This window comes from Camelus ferus, chromosome 12 (assembly GCF_009834535.1).
Source record: "Camelus ferus isolate YT-003-E chromosome 12, BCGSAC_Cfer_1.0, whole genome shotgun sequence".
NCBI classification, from domain to species: domain Eukaryota; kingdom Metazoa; phylum Chordata; class Mammalia; order Artiodactyla; family Camelidae; genus Camelus; species Camelus ferus.
Window position 1 is genome coordinate 2,046,840 of NC_045707.1, and position 18,166 is coordinate 2,065,005.

At 37.7% G+C, this 18,166-nt stretch overlaps 1 protein-coding gene across 20 annotated transcripts in view; it reads right to left on the minus strand.

Moving 5' to 3' along the window:
- Positions 1-18,166, minus strand: part of RBFOX2 (RNA binding fox-1 homolog 2) — a 239,570-nt gene that overhangs the window by 71,270 nt on the left and 150,134 nt on the right. The window contains exon 1 of one of the 20 annotated variants that reach the window (XM_032492128.1): positions 11,271-11,539. The exons of the other annotated variants lie outside the window; for them this stretch is intronic. Coding sequence (XP_032348019.1) covers positions 11,271-11,297 — 27 coding nt within the window. The 5' untranslated portion in view covers positions 11,298-11,539. Of the gene's footprint in view, positions 1-11,270; positions 11,540-18,166 lie in introns of those variants that run through there. 20 annotated transcript variants of the gene reach the window in all.

Below are 18,166 nucleotides of genomic sequence, written 5' to 3' on the forward strand. Positions count from 1 at the left end.
GTGGGGGAGTTTACATTCTTTTTACTAAAGGCTTTATATAAAACGCAGGCTAAGTGAAATTAACCCAAACAGAACACTACATTCCCAGTTTCTCAAAAATGTCTCCTGGTTCCTCAAGAGAGAACACTTTTAAAGCATATATTTTGCTATGCTAGCAAATGACAGGCAACCATTTTGACTTAAGAAAGCTCTAAACAGTGCCATCTATATTCTCTAGTACGTCCATGTTTAGTTCCATAGTGCCCTCACCCCACTGCAAAGTCTACATAACCTGAAAACCATTTAAACAGCGATGGCTGAAATTCTAAATATTGCTTACTGAGGCTTTCTAAAGTTCCATAAATTTTAGACTGATGATCATCATTTTCACAGTCCAAAGTGCCCCTACCTTCTACACTGTTGAAGTGAACAAATGGTACTTTGACTTTTTTCCCTCCCTATTCTATTAGAATTGCAATGACTGGTAATCTATAGGAGAAAAGGATCGTTCTCCTTTTCTACAACAGACCACAGATCACGTTCAACTACAAAAACAGAGACGCCCATTTTTCCTGTGATCTTATCCATGTATTTTTATTAAAGAACCATTTTTGCCTTTGATTAGATCAGTCCTAGACTCTCTGAAATTATTCCACCACTGAATCTCATTTTACACTCAAGAATTTGGTTCTAGATTCAGATAACATCTTGCATTACACACGCGCGCGCGCACACACACACACACACACACACACAGAACGTATGCCACAGCCTTTCCTCTCACTCTTCCCCTTCCTGCCAAACTCCCCAAACTAATTCTTTCCTCATCTGAAATTCTAATGGTACTTTACTGACATCATATTCATGTAATTTACCATATCCTACCTTGTATTTTGATTATTTATGCATCGTATGCATTCTTCTCCATTACTTGAAATTACTGTTCAGCTATTTTTCATTCATAAATTAGGAATATATTAAATGAAGTACTACGTAATTTTCGTTTAAAAATAAGTGGGCTCATTTCTGCTTCCAACCAGAATGGAGTAACAAGGACCAGACTTATCTTGCCACCTTAAACAACTAAAAAACAGAACAAAAGATGTGAAACAACAACACTCAAGACAGTACAGCAGGCAAGGAAGGACAGTGATTCCTGAGATAGGAAAAACCAAGGTGAGCTTCCTAAGTGCCCCAGCTCACTGCCTGGAGAAAGCTCCCAGGCTGCGGCACAGAGAAGAGAAAGCCAGGCAGAGCCTTGTGGTCTCCATGCGTCGAGGAGACAAAACTTGAAGTCCAGGGAAGCCAAGACAGCTAGAGTTCACAGGGGAGAGCCTGCAGAAGAGAGAGCTGCACAGAGAGAACTCTGAAGACCTACAGAGAGTTCCCCTGAAGTACTTAGTTAAATAATAAGAACATGTGAGAAACTACCTCAGGTTGGAGAAAGGACCACCTGAAAGAGTTAAAGGGAATAGTTCTAAGAGCTCACACAGTGTCAGGAATACAGCCTGTTCCCCCAAAACAAGAGTAGAAAACTTGATAATTTAAGGAGCATCAGTTACAGTACTAAGAAGAGTCTTGCCTCAATAGTGAGGAAAAATTAACCAGAGACTAAACACAGCTCTAGTCCTATCTAACAAGACTTAAGAACAAATCCTGAAAGAATTAAACTATTTCTAAGAAACTCAGCTGTGCTTTACACAAAGCTCAAGAATTAAATATATACATATATAAAAATATATATATAAAATCATGTAGCATCCAACAAGGTAAAATTCACAATGTCTGGCATTCATTAAAAAATTACCAGGCATTCAAAGAGGCAGGAAAATACAACCCATAATGATGAAAAAAAACAATCAATTGCAACTGATCCAGAACAAATATAGATGTTAGAATTCACAGACAAGGACTTCAAACATCTGTATTCCATATGTTCAAAAAAACCAAAAAAACCCCAAAAAAACCCAAAAACTGTGTGTAAAAGAAAAATTGAGCATGTTAAAAGACATGGGATATATAAAAAAGATCCACATCAAAATTCTAGAGATGAAAACTATTGCCTGAGATTTAAAAAAAACTGAATTGGATTAATGGCAGATCAGACATTTCAGAAGAAAAGATTAGTATACTTAATAACACAACAGAAACTATCCAAAGGAAATATACAGAGAAGAAAAAAGACTAAAAGCAATGAACAGTGAGCCTTGAAAATGACATGGAATGGTTACGGTCTAATATATACCTGTATTGACAGTTTTTGAAGAATCTAACTCCTGGTCATCTTGAATGGAAGGAAAAGGAGAGAGGGAGATGGTCTGTAGTCAATCTAACACATTTGGTATATTTATTATGGGCTGCCAGTCCCTAAAATTTCATTGTTATCTTTTTACTTTCTTTGCCCTTTCCACACTTGTTGGGGTCATACTCTTCTTCCTTCTTTCCTGACCTCTCAGGAGGCCAGCGCTCCTGTGCCACTCACTCCCATTCTATCTTCTGGATATACACAGCCTTCTACTGAACATTTATAAGAGATTTGTGTGTTCCCCAAATAGCCATTTATTCCCAAATCCTCCATTCTTCTAACCAAATAAAGCATCCATTTCCACAAATGAGTTAACTAGTTAAACACATTGATTCAATCAAGAAGTATTATTAGATACTAAATTGAACCAATATAATAATAAACACAGGCAATACAGTCCCAGTCCTGAAATAAACTATAGTTTGATGGAAAAACAGACAAAAATATTAACAATTACAGTACCACATAATATGCGCTAAGAGAGCAATACATATACAATGCAAATGTCACAAAAAAAGAAACAACTCTGTGAGACAGGCAAGCTTTCTGAAGTAGGTGAAGTCTAAGCTGAATCTTTAAGGCAATAAATTAATCATGTGGGTGAAAAAGGTATTCTGGCCCAAAGCAGTAATACATGAAAAACAGTACATGAAGAAATATATGAAAAGCAGGAAGGTATAAAATATGGCATATTTGGGGAGTTGCAAATGGCTCAGATTTGGGGGTAGAGGGGAGGGAGAAAGCAAGTGCGGAAATGAAGAGAATCTTCAAATTTTCTGGAAGGAAAAATGAGAAAGCAAGTCAGGGGTTTCACCCTAACAGGGATCCAAGATGACCTGTGAAAACTGCTAGAAGCTGTGTCCCTGTCATCAAGCTATATGGGAAAACTTTTCCGCTTCTGAAAAACAGGAAGGACTGCATCCCTCTAAGTCAGGGGTTGGCAAACTATGGCCTTGGCCCGAGGCTGGCCCACCACCTATTTTTGTAAAGCCCGAAAGCTAAGCATGGTTTTACATTTTTAAATAGTTAAAAAAATTCAAAAGATGTATATTTTGTGACATATGAAAATAATATGAAATTAAAATTTCAGTGTTCATAAATAAACTTTTACTAGACCATAGCCACATCCATATCACTGATGACTACCTCCACATTACAACAGCAGAGCTGAATAGTTGTAAAAGAGATAGCATGGCTTACAAAGCCAAAAATATTTACTATCTAGCCATTAATAGAAAAAGTTTATGGATTTCTGCTTTAAAGTTAGGAATCTTTCAAAAATCTCATCTCCTTCAATTAAGTCTCAGCTTGTCTGTTCAAAACTTCTTACAAGAAATCTCATAATATTAGATAAAAGACTATAGTTACATTATTTATGGGTATAAAAGTATTATTTTAAAAATTTCATATAATAATTATTGATTTCCAATTCCATATTTTATTCTTAAATAGTCTTATATATATGAAATATCAAATTTTGGCTGTAGAACTTTATCCTGCAATTCTAAATAAATTAAATATCTCCAGTTACATGATTTCAAGTTACAGTTTTTAAAACTATATTTCCTTTTGTTAATAGCAGCCTAGTTATACCTATTTCCTGAGCCATTAATTAAGAAATGTTACTCTAGTATTCTGAAACTGACAGCCCTTTGAAAAAATTCAAGAGGCATGATGAAAAAAATAACATGCCAAAGTAAGCCAATCTAAGAATATTTCTATGGCATTTGATTTATAATAAGTATTATTAAATCAGATTATTTTTTAAGGGTTTAGTTTATTTTTTGATTGTGTTTTACTTCTAGTGTCAACAGAAAAATAAGATCATGATTTACTGCTGCTACTAATTTAAAAGACTCTTTAATTCCCAATTTTGGCTTTTCAACACTCTTTTTTGATATAATTTCAACATTTCAAGGGAAGTGATCAAATTTACTTTTGCTGATTTTGAATGTCAATTATTGGTCCAACTGGCATCTTCAGAACAGTATTTCTAAAAAATAAGTTTAAAAAATGAAAATTTCAGTGTTAGTAACCTTTGGAGGGATCTGGGCAAGACCTAGAGGTTAGAAGACAGGTAAACTCTTGCCAGTCAGAGAGCATGCTTTAAAATGGAGAAGAAAAACAATATTCTACTTAAGAGTTGAGGGTAATATATTTTCATTTTTGAAGTTACAAATTGCTGGCAACACTACATGGCCAATAAGCTATGAAAACTGAGTAAAGTCAAACATGTCGTCAAAAAACAAAAATATGATAATAATACCCATAACTACTTAGTAATTAGATCTAAATGATAAATCATTCATATAAATTGATGTAATTAGTCCAGGACAGTAAAGACTCTTGAAACCATATGTTTTCATGTCTATGAGGAATAAATCAAGGAGGTAGGGAAGATGAGTAAAGAGAACAGAAGATTAAAGGGAACAGTTAGCAGTTATCTTCAAATACTTGGGTTTTATGAAGAAGAGAGATTAAACCATTCTATGTAACTCTGGATGACAGATCTAGAAAGAATAAGACAACAATGAAAGACTTCAGCTTACCAAAAGGAAAACTTCTAATTTTTAATGGCCAACAATGGAACTATTTATCTTATGAAGCTGGTAGTATAATGGAAGAGTATACAAACTTGGAATTAAATTGGATCTCAAATTTGAAAACTACCTCTGTCCGTTCCCAGAACTACAAGGTTGTTTGACCTCTAAAATCTCCAAGTCTAACGTATGGGGAAAAAAACGGGAAAAATACCACCTACCTCAAAAGGACAAGTGATATATGGTGTGAATATAACAACTGCTATGTACATAAGTATGATCTGTATATAAAATTGGTGCAAAGCAGGTAATGCAAAAACAAGAAGTTATTTTACCAATCAGTAATCATTAGTGGTGGTTAGGAACAGGGAAGCTGGAGCCAAACTCCTCGTGTTTAAATCCTCATGTTGCTGACTTGGCCAAGTTACTTAACCTCTTGGCATTCCTGTTTCCTAATTTCTACAATATGGACATTAATCGTTCTTATATGGCTGCTGAAAGGAATTATATAAGGCATTGACAATAGAGCCTAATCCATAATACGCACTCTATAATGTCATCTATTATTATTATGTAATATTATAAAAATGAATTCATTTTGTTCAATAGTGAATTCTCTGTTACTGCAAGTATTCCATCAAAGACTTGAACAAGTCAGCAATGGAAATTCCAGAAGTGAATCACAGTCTTAAGTAAATCCATTCACTCACATATTCAACAAATATTAACCAAATATATAATACCTACAAGGGGCAGGAGAGTAGTGGTTAAGAGTATAGATTCCCAAGCCAGTCTGTGGATATGAATTCCCATAGCATCTCTTAGCAGTTTGTAAATGTGGGCAAGTTACCTAACCATGAGATGCCTCAGTTTCTTCTTTTGTTCTATGGGGATAATTATAGGGTTGTTGAGAGGATTCAATGAGCTAACACAGGTAAAGTGCTTAGCACAGTACTTAATAGTGATACATCGTATATAAGGATTAGCTGATTAGCTATTATTTTGACTACATACCAGGCACAGTTTTAGACACTGGGAATACAACACACTGCCGACAAGGTCCCTGACTTCATAGAGCTTATATTCTCTGGAGGGGTGGGGTAGCACCAATAATAAACAAACAAATAAGTAATGACAAGCACTAAAATCAGTGATAAGTGAAGAAAAAGCAAGGGGGGAGGGTATAGTTCAAGTGGTAGAGCGCACGCTTAGCATACACAAAGTCCTGGGTTCAATCCCCAGTACCTCCTCTAGAAATAAATAAAGAAATAAAGAAATCTAATTACTTCACCTCCCCCAAAACTTCTTTTCAAAAGTTAAGAAAAAGCAGGTCAAGAGGATAGGGAGCAACTGGGGAATTCAAGAAGAGACAGGAAGGTCAAAGGAGAGCTCTTGAGAAGCCATGTGGATATCTGGGGGAAGAACATTTTGGACTGAAAGAAAAACAGAAGGAAACTGAGCAGGAGGATGCAAAGCATGTTAAAAGGAATAGCAAAGAGGCCAATGTCACTGGAGCAAAATAGGGCAGAGAAGGGTAGCAGAAGATAAGATTGGCGAGACAACCAGGTTCCAGATCAGGCACGGCTTTAGAGACCAGAGTAAGGACACTGGATTTTATTCTGAGTCTGAAGGGAAACAACTGGAAGGTTTCAAGCACAGGAGTGACAAAATCAGACTTGCATTTTAAATGATTCACTCTGGCAATGACCTCTAATGAATTATTTGACTCCAAGGTTCCCTGAATTCAATCATCCTACTAGTAATACAGGACATTTACATATCTAGAAAATGGAAAGAATACATCATGATAACAGACTGCAGCATTTCTGACTGCCTAGAAGTTGAGCATTCAAACCCAGTAACAAAATTGCTACATTCAAAACAACAAAGCGTTTACTACAAGGGCACATTCCATTTGTGTTTGTTGGATTTCACATATGAAGTGTGAAGAAATGTTTAAGAAAGATTTGATGGTAGTTTTGGAATGTTGGGGACAAAAAGAGTGAGGAATTATGATTCCAGAAGGGAACGCTTGAGACACCAAAAATGTCAGATTCCAGAGAGGAACTAGTACATCAAAAGGATGCTGGGGGGCTAGCAGGCTGTATCACCACCATGACTGTATTACCACCATGACATACCACTTACAGATGCCCAAGAAACAAACCAAGGATTGGAATTATATTTAGAGAAGTTAAAATGTGAGTACTCCATGAACCAAAAGTCAACAAAGAAATGAAAAGTGTTCCCATTTGGCAATCGGTTTAGATGTGAGTTTGAAAATTCTCTGGGAAGAATGGAAAACTGGAGAAACAAAACCAAAACTCTCAGCTAAGCCACTGACAAGGATGAGGACTGTCATTTACCTTCAACACGGAGGTGTCCTCTGCAGCAATACAAACTTGAATAGCAGATTATCAGACACTAAGCTTTCCTAGTCTGCAAAACTAAGAAGAAAGATAGAGGAAAAAATAAAGGGAAGGGGCAAAAAAGGTGTGTGTTTTGATGTGTGGGAGGTGACTGGGTAGAAAAACCATTTGATAAGTCAAAATTGCTCACATTTAATCACATTTACGGAATTCTGCGTATCTTTTCAGGGGAACTAAGTGATTTTTGGAATAGTAATATTTTTCAAGAGTCAGTCTTGGCTTTGGCAAGGAAATGGTTATAACTGAAGATATGGAGCAATGTAGAAGAATTCAGAAAGAAACCAAATCTCTGGAAAAAGTGAGGCTTTTTTTGGTTCATTGTAAAGGAACATAAATTAGTCTCAAACCCACAATCTCCGCCTACCCCCCAACTTCCCAGAGTCCTGCGCAGCCCATAGAAAGTGGAAGTGTGCCAAAATCAACAGTGTGGGCCAAAGCTCTGTGGATGAAGGGTGGGATGAGGTTCGGGTGGAACTGGCAGGCAACCGAATGGAATCACTTTAGAGCAATGCCACAAAATGGAGACAAAATAATCACTGAGGATTTTCAAAATTCACAGAAAAGGGGATATGCTTAGCAAAATCACAGACTCAATTCCCTACTCCAACTCATTTCATAAAACAAAACAAAACAAAAGCAAAAACAAAACCAGAAAGGATAAGGGAAAATGAAACAAAGCAAAACATACCTGGATCTCTTATCTGTCTTTACTTAAAGCATAAAATACCCTCCCTCTTCTCTCCTCCCAGCCACCCTGGAACAGAATAGGGAACTGGCAGCAGCTCAGGTGAAAGATTTCGGCCTCCAGCTACAAAGAGGGGAGATAGCAGACAATGGAACTGGTGATTCATTACAAAAGAATACACTCCAGAGCGGCCTGTGGCCACATGGGCTCACTGCACTATTTAAAGGAACAGCAACCCCCTTTCCAACCTCCCTTATTCTTAACACCTTCCCTCCTCTTGGTCCTGATGGAAAACAGATTTTGAAGAAAATGCCAGCAAAGCACTGAGCTGTCCAAGAAAGGGAGGGCTTTGTGTTCCACAGAAACTGGCAGTCTTATGCTATAGTAGAGTACAAAAATTTTCTTTCACATCCATACTGTAAAATCTTTTCCTCTGCCTAGTATACTTTCCCTTTCAACAACAAATAGTATAGTATTTTCTTATTTATTTACAATTTTGTTTTTCTAAGTTTACACATATTACGAGAAAGATTTCTCTCTTCCTTCCTTTTATTCCACAGTTATTTTCACAAATGTGAGGAAGTGCAATAATTTGGTTCACATGCTCTGAAATAAGAGAGTATCTCAGTGAAATACTCTTACAACACATACATGAATAAGATATACCTCAAGTCATTTTTCAAAGTCACATGAGCATGCCTGTCTACTATACTATAATTTGGTGATTAAATTGCCATTTGCTTTTTTTTTTTTAAAGCAAAGCTCTAATAACTTATTGTAAATAACAGAATCTTATTAAACTAAGAACAGACCTTCTAAAAGTAGAGCATATGTAATAAAGCATGCACACTGTGCAACTACTGATATGGATCCAAGCATGTGATGAAAATGTTATCCACCGAAAGCCCTTCCCCTTCTTCCAAGTGAGCGATGGAAATTATGGGACACAGAAATGTAAAGATCAAAGATGCAAAGAATCTAAGTGACAAAATGGTGAAAACACATCTAAATACTTCTCTTAATACACTAGTTAAGACACTAAATACCGTTTAACTTTGATAAATTGAACCCCACACCATGTAGACATTTTCTATTCAGAAAGCTTATGTGACAGATGATTATCAAATTTGGGATTTTATGTCTGCTTGAAAAACCAAAAACTACCCCCCAATCCCAAGGAGAAAAAAAAAAATTGGACAAATAAAGATTTGGCCTAGCTGGCTACTTCCTTTGATTTTTTTTTCTAGATTACTAACAACTATGTATATTACATTAACATAGAAAGTGTATAAAATAACACACTGGAATACTGAAGATTCACAAGTTTGACATTCTATACGTTCCATTTGTATAAATTCAGGATGGGCAAAAATGACTTATTCTTTCCTTCAGCATTCACACACATGGAGAAAATCATAATGGTTTAAATTAATCTATTAGAATTTTTAAGCACCCAAAAGACCCCTCTTCCCAGTTTCTATTTATCTCTTCTGCTTCACTCCTAAAATTATAGTTTCCCTAATTACTGATTATCAAGACCATGATACTAAGTGTGCAAATGCTTGTGCATTCGTTCCTACTTCTGCTTGCACACGCTTACTCAGCTCCTCTAGAAACTAAGGGGAAGTGCTCCAAGAGGCCACGGAAAACCTCTGATTACAGAGTCCTAGTTTAGATACCTCTTTCACTGATTTAAAAATACATATAATGAAAAGTCAAGTAGTTGAAAAGGCTTCAGTAACAGCTGACAAAGAAGAGAGCCGGTACCCTCTAACATGGCCAGTTAATAAAAATTGAATGAGGGCTCCAAGGTTAAGAAGTCTCATCTCCCAAGAAGCAAAAAGAAGCCAGAAACAGGTTTTCTCTTTTTTAAAAAAGTAAAGCAATATTTCAAAAGGGTTAATGAGGCTGATGATAAAGGGATGAGAAAATATTTCAAGGGTTTCTCTACTTTCCAGAAGAGGGAGTGGTTCCTTAATAATCTCCAAACTCAGATCTGGTGAAAAACTACTTTGGAAAGATATATTCTTTGCAACTTCCCTTTCCTCTGGGTCACACTGGGAAAATCTCCCTAACGCTTCACCTCCTTCCAAACAGCACTGCAGGGCATTATATAACATTTAACGGAACAGGGTTCCAGCTCCTAAAATGATGCCTCCATCCAGATAGCCAGCTGACTCTCTCGCCCTCCGGTGGTGACTTAGAGAGGAAAAGAGGAGAGAGAATACAAAAAAAGGGCAACCTCCTTAAAAGGAAAGCACTGTCCAGTGATGAAATTTCCCTACAGAGCATAAAACCCTGGAGTGAAACTGATCCTAAGTCTGAGATGAAAGGACACGAATGTTCCACAATGCAAACGATCCTCATTGATAAAATCCAGTCTCATCGTTTCCTCCCAACCTATATATAAAGGAAAAAGGGTAAAGGAACATACAGAAGGGTGCCAAGAAGAAAAATAGCACTACCAGGGAAATCAGGGAAGAGTATTCACCTTTCCATTTGTCAGGAATGACTTGCTAAAATGCAGATTTGATACAGCCTGGCATCACCAGAGAGAGAGAGAGAGAGAGAGGGAGGGAGGGAGGGAGGGAGAGAGAAATCAATCTTCCATTTCCTACTCCTTCTCCTTCAGATGTCTTTTAATGCCCATGTGTGACTGTCATTTATACACTCAGATTTGTTCTCCTGCCAGAGAGGTCTCTACCTGCCTCTACTGCACCTGGATGCTTCTATGGTCTCTACTGAAAACATTCTTTGCCAGTAACAAAGACATGAAAATGAAACATATTTTTTCTAGCCTTCATTTTTAATAAGCCATTTTTGGAGCGAAGGCAGCAAAACTGCAATTCCATAGCCAATCCTGAGAAAGCAAAGTGAATTAGGAATCAGATTTCCCTATAACACAAATTCTTCTGCAATTCTTTAAAGGAAGTCAATCCCTCGCCCCTCTTTTAGGCAGTCTACAAGAATCTCTTCCTACCTCTGCAGTCTCTCTCTCCCTCTCTCTTCTCAGAACCAAGACAAAGAGGTAGACAAATCCCCACAGGGTCTTTCCTGAGCTACAGCTGCACAGTACAGGAAACAGGAATCTGCTATGGAGCTGGGGGGGGGGGCGAAAAAAGGATACGGATACCCCCCCCCACACACACACTTACACTCACACACACAGACTCACAACAGGCACTTTTCAGCTGGTAAGAGTAATTCTGGCCTTTTCTAAAAAGACAATAATTAAAACTCTGGTGATTATGCCCCACCCCCGTACTTTATTTAGATCTCAGAAACGAGAAGAGAAACGAGAAAAGAAACGCACGGAGAAACACAAATCTTACCTGAGTTACCATTTTCTTTTTCTCCATAAACCGAAGGGAACAGCTGGTGAACACTTCAAAGCAGTCGTGCTGGGGCACACCTTCCACAGCTTTCCTTCCGCCCCCCTCCCCCCCCCCCAATCTAGATATTTAAGGGTGGGTGACTGTTCTCCCTTTATCCCGTTTTCCTTCCTTTTTCTTTCTAGTGTTTCTTCCTTTCTTTTCTCTTCCTCTCAGGCAGTCTCTCCCCCTCCTTCTTTCTCCAGCTCCCTCCCATATCTCAGGCAGATGGCTGAAGGAAGCCCCACCCCTGAATGCCTAAGGTAATTAATCAGAGTAGAGCCCCACCTCTTCCTCCTCCCCCCCCCCCCCCCCGCAGGCTGACATCTCCCAACTCCAGAAACAGGCCTGCTGCAGAATGGCAGTTTGGTGTGTGCTTTGCGCAAGCGTGCGTGTGTGCGTGTGTGTGTGTGTGTGTGTGTGTGTGTGTGTGTGTAGGAGGGAGGAGGGGGAGAGACAGGGAAGGGCAGGCGCCATGTGCAGGCATATTTTAAGGAATGAGTATCTTCGATGGTGGCATTAATTATGTAGCACAGGAAGTATTCACAGCAGCTTACCACAGTTAATACAGATTTTTAAATATTCCATCCAAGAATATCTGGTAATTACTAAGAAATGAAACAAGAATTATTTTTTACAAAACATATCCACTGATGTGCAGTTTATATATAGTCGATTTGATAAAAGATGAGCAGAGCTGCTTAATGACAGTTGGCTGGAAGGTTTTCAAGGAATGGGACCATGCAAGAATCTACTTGTCCTAAACCAGTCTAATGACTGCAAAGGACAAAAGGAGAGGAGGGAGGTTATTTAAGTGCTTGTTTTTTCTACTGTAAAAAACCTGGGGATTCTGAAAAAGGTGTCTACAAACATGACTGCTTAAGAAACATCAGGTGGATACAAATCTGACTGCTCAAGGCTCCCAGCTTTATTAAAAATTCTGGTTAACTGAGAATTCCCCCTGTGTGTTCCCCAGCCTTCTGTATTCAGCCTCTACTGAAAAACATAAACCCTTTCTTATATATACACTGGACATCTGTGTCATTACTGTAACGAGTATTGGTTGCTGTAGGGTGCTATAGATACAGAAGGTTTGGTAGGATGTTTACTGAACAGAAGAGTTTCTTTGAAGTTCTCTTGAAAAGTCATAATGAAAAACAGCATCAAAGGTGTGATTTGGTCTAGAAGTCCTGGTCAAAGTCCTAATTCTGCCCTTTACAAGTGATCTTGGAAAAGTCTTTAATCTCTGAATATAAATGTCATAATCTCTCTACTATTATTAAATATTCAAATAAAGTAATCAATGGGAATGTTTGATGAGTGTATGTTTATCTCATAAAACAAAGAATTTCTAATTTTTTAGCATTCTAATAAATAAGACGCCATTCTAAAGGCTTTTATTATGTATTTTAGTTATGCTATACTTATCATGTTATCTCTAATAGGTTACCCAAAGGGCAAAGAGATTCCAAAATTAAGCTTCCAATTTTTAAAATAAACACATAAAGACATCAAAATTAAAAACAGCAAACCACACTGAGAATACATGATTTTTTGCTGACTCTATGAGGACTGTTTGGCAAAATGTATAACCAAGCTTTTAAAAAGTGTACCGTCTAATAATGTTGGTTGGCACACTGTCAACAAAACATTATCATACTGCCATCCAAAGTAATAATCACTTTAGCAATTCTGAAAAGAACACACAGGAGCTACCAGACAATCTGTAGAACCTGGAGAAACTGGCCAAGTCACAGCTATTTACCGAGTACCTACAATATGTCAGACACTCTTCTGGGCATTTAACAAATATCTGCATACTTCTGGTAGAATCCATAATATGTAAAGAAATATGTACAAAAGAATGGGATCTTAAAACAGAAAAAAATTAAAAGAAATAGATCAGTACTAGGCTTGTTCTTATTTAACATTTTTAGAAATGATCTAGAAGATAGAACATCCCATATTCTCTGAATTTGCAACTGAGAAGACAATTAGCAGTCAAAAATTTTAAAGACAAAGTGAAGAAGCAAAAAAGAGGTAAGTTTCACTGGAAGCAAGACCAATGCAGTGTACTTTTGGAAAAATTTAAATCATATTTATGGAATAATTATTTTTCAGTTCTAACATAAGAAATACACTGAGAATCAGTATATACCAGTCTCTGAACCCACTGGTCCACGACAGTGCTAGGGCAAAATCCCTGGAGTACCAAGAGACAGACTCCCCGACTTCCCACCATACATGCACACACTACCCTTATGAAAGCTGTGGCGTCTTGAAGCCTGCAAGCCTCCCTACGAACGGACAGCAAAGCCCCCAAAAGATACTTCTTTTAAACAAAAAATGAGGGATACCCACAGTAAAAAGTCTAAGACTAGGATAAAGGTTTCCTTAGGCCTGGTATTCGTGCCTCTTTTCTACATTTAGGACCAACATTTTATACTGCAAATAATACACTTATAAAAGTCATTACCACAAGAAAGAGTATGAGCTAAGAGTAAAAATAAATACTAACATAATTTTCATAAACTCACTCACAGTGAGTACTGGACAAACTCAAGGATATTCTGCTGTGTGTCGCTGATTTTAAAGTCTGGCATTATAGAGGACAATGTGCTCTCTCGTGCCCTAGTGAGAGAAGAACAACTGAATGGCCTGGATCTGAACCAGCAAAACAACTAGAGTTCCCTGGTGGCTGAATGTGCTCAGCAGTGTACCAGGAAAAACTCACCTGAGAGCATTTTCTGGGTAGGGGCTTGGGGTGGGAATGAGGGGGTTGGGGAGGTCGACAGGCAAGCATATAATAAGAATGTCAGTTAAGGGAGGACACCATGCCTACCTTATGGAACAGTCTCCAGCTCCCAGCACAGTGCCTGGTGTATGGCAGTTAGTACTGGATAAATATTTGTTCAACAGACAAATGAAGGAGCTTATCCTAGTTGTCTCAACATCTTCATTGTTTCCTCCCTGTTTCATGTAATCCCCAGAATTCCAGCTTCCTTTCCCCCATATGACTCAAAGGAAATTTATTAAAGTCATCAAGGCCAGTGAAGGCCAAAGTCAATGGACATTTTATATCTTTTTTGACTTCTCGGTGGCATTTGGCACTCCCTTCTCTAGGAAACTCATTCTCACCTTCAAATGACACCAGTCTTTCCCGATTTTCCTATTTTCCTGTTCACTCGCTTCCCCATCTTACTCTTCTGCCTCTGCCCACCCTCTATGTTGGTATTGCTTGAGGTGCCATCTTCAGACCTCATTATACTGCATACCACAGGTTCTTAACCCAAAGTTCACACAGGCATCCTGGTGGAAATTTGTTTTCTTACGTGCATTTCTGTGCAGAGAGGGTCTACAATATTCATCAGATTTTCAAAAGGGTACAAATCTCAAAAAAGTTAAATGTTGGTCTTCAGTTCCTGCGGCTTCGGGCTGACAAACTTGCTTGCTCTGGGTGATGTCATCCATCCCACTGCCTCAATTACCGCCCAGATACTTTGATAACCCCCACATTCCTGTGTCCAGTTGTCATTCCTGAACTCCAGATCAAAATATCCAACTGCCAAATAATGGTCATCTCCATTTAGATATCCTACAAATTTCTCTATTTTAAAAGTCCAAAACTAAATTAAATTCTCAAAACTGAACCACTAATTCATTTAGCAAATGTGAGTGCCTATTACGTGCCAGGCACCATTCCAAGTGCTGGGGGAAAACAGTAATCAACAAAGGAAATAAAAATCCCTGCATGTGTGAAGCTTGGATTCTAGTACTCACTCCACCACGTTTGTTTTGTGAAACGTGGTTAAACTTCATAACTGGTAAAATAGGTACCACTGCTTGAGAAACCTACTTTGTGGTAGCTTACCAGGCAAATATATCCATTCTTAGCTCATTTCCTCCTCAAGACAAGATATTTTAATCTCCTCTGTAGAGATGAAGGAACAAAGACTAGTTGAGGCTAAGTATCTTGTTCAAAGTCACCCAAGCCAGCAAGCTGAAGAGCCCAGATTTAAACCCAGACTCCTCCTCCTCACTCAATACCACACCAAACCAGATGCAAGTCCTATTGATTTCTCAGAAATCTGACTTTTCTTTTCATCCCTAGCACCACAAAATCAGTTCTGACCTTATTAACTGGCATTTAGCTCCCTACTTGTCTCTGCCTTCAGTCTCTTCTCAAGCAAGCTTCTCACTACTGCCAGAGCTTGATCTTTCTAAGTGAAAATCTCATCATGCCACTTCCCTGATTAAAATCCTCAACTATTTCCCAGAGTCTACAAAGGGAAAAAATACTAACTCTTAAGTAGGCATGTAAGAGACATAATGTGGCTTCAGCATACCTGTCCAGAGTCCCTCTCCCCATCCACCGCTCTTCTCTGCTCCATACTTTATGACTTACAGTTAGTTCCTCCATGCTTCTGGTTTTTTTTTTTTTTTTTTTTTCCTGTTTTCTGTTCTTACTCCTTTGAGTATGGCCTTTAAGGCTAATTCATCCTTCAAGGCTCAGTTTAGGGATCCCCTGCAGCAGAAAGACTTTCTTGATCTATCTGATCCCATATCTGGGTTAGGAACTCCGAACTCCTGTGCCTTAGTGCCTAAGCCATGATTCATATTGTTTCTGCATAACTTTGACTAGACTGTGAGCAATCTGAGGGTAGGAACTGTGTTTCACAATCCTAACCCAGTACCTAACCTAATGCTTGAATACCTAGTAGATGAATAAATGTTTGATGAAATAAAACAATAATGCCTTGTTTTCTTCTTCTTTTTTTTTTTTTAAAAATTGAAGTATAGCCTGTTTACAATGTTGTGTTAATTTCTGGTATACAGCATGGTGATTCAGTCATATACATACATACATATATATGTATATATATGTGTGTATATATATTTCTTTCCATATTTTTCATTATAGGTTATTACAAGGCATTGAATATAGTTCCCTGTGCTCTACAGTAGGTCCTTGTTGTTTATCCATTTTAGGTATAGTAGTTAGTATTTACAAACACCAAACTCGCACTTTATCCCACCCCACCGTGTTTCCCCTGGGGAAATTATCCCTTCCTACCTCCTTTCCCCCAGGTAATCATAAGTTTGTTTTCCATGTCTGTGAGTCTGTTTCTATTTTGTAAATAAGTTCATTTGTCTCGTTTTTTTTTAGATTCCATATGTAAGTTGTATCATATGGTATTTTTCTTTCTCTTTCTGAATGCTTTGATTTCTATCTCTAGCCATTTATTTATCCATATATGGGTACAAAACGATGAAGAGCATCTATGTGGTTACCAAAATACTATCAAAGCATTATTTTCTTCCCAAAGAGTACTTGGAAATACCTTCAAATTCATAAATTTACTTCAGTATCTTAGAAATTTGAAGGCGAAAGGAAGATGTATAAAATGAGAGAGGAAAAAGGCCTTATTTTCAACATTATTAGTTAGAATAGTTCAGATTCTAGACAAAACAATACTCACTGATTAAAAACAAAAAAAGGGCTCACAACTTTAGGTAGTCCTACTCTTCACAACTTTACACAGATGGGGCTGAACTTCCCCACCTGCCACCCACATACCAGCAATGCTACAAAAGCAGATCCAAGAGTCCCTGGCCAGTAGGCAGCTTTTGCTCATACTTTCCCAGGCTGCCACTGATGCCCAAGTGAAAAGCAACATTAAAGGGACAGCATTTCCTGCAGTAATAAAAACTTGTTAGTATAAATGTGCTTCACAGCATGCTCCCCCCAACACAATAACCCTAAGTGTAAATAACAATTTACACCTAATAGATATTAAATACCTTCCCAGAAGCGTCTCCAAGACAATACTACTTTAATATCCTTTGCCCCAGCATCCCTTTTAATATTTATAGATCATTCTATTATAGATAATTCTATTCATAGGTAATTTATATATAGAGAGATAATTTATAGATAATTCTGTTATGTCTTAGCTCCTTTTCTATGGTTTGGGAAGGGTTCAGTTATATAGAACCCATTCTAGAAAAAAAAAGGTGAGAATACAATTTGAATCAACTTCTTTAGACCTTATGCTTATAAAAATCAAATAACCCTCGTATTTATTTCTTGTCCCCAAAATCAAATCTTTAGAAAAAGACTACAAATAGCATCCATTAAGATACAGGTGAGGCCAGAGAAATTAGAAAACATCACTTTATAAATTTTTAATTAGATTTGCATAACATATTCTTTAAAGTATCTTTAAAGTATCCCAAACTCTAGACAACTAGAGTCATGTATACAATTGAAATTACGTGTACAATCTCTGTATTCTCTGACAGATTAAGGAAAAGGTTCTCAGACAAATATTAAAGGATGAGACACAAATTTACGACTAACCAAATTATCAAGAAAATAACATGTGATTAATCTGTGAAAACTGAAGTGTACTGCTTCTCCAGTAATAAAATGTGCCATGTCTCTATTACTAAATTACTGGAGATTCTGCCTGTTTTCTTCACCACTACATCCCTGTGCCTGGCACACAGTATAGACTCAAAAAACATCTGATGAGCAATAAACTAATTCAAAATGAGAACTAAAGGGATATCCCTCTTCATCCATCTTCCCACAATGAAGTGGACAGCCTATGGGCTAACCGACTACATCATTCTGCAGACCTGAGCATGCTCTAGACAAAGGTTATCTTTTACATAGGTCACGTTCTCTCAGTTTTCCAGATGCCTAATGTCCTTAAGAGCTGTACTTAGCTGTCCTAAACCCTCAAATCAGGACACTGAGCTACTATGCCCCCAATAATGTAATACCCCGTGTCTACTTCCTCCAACTGCCCCATTCACCTCAAAATGATAATCAGTGCCAATGTGTTCAAGGG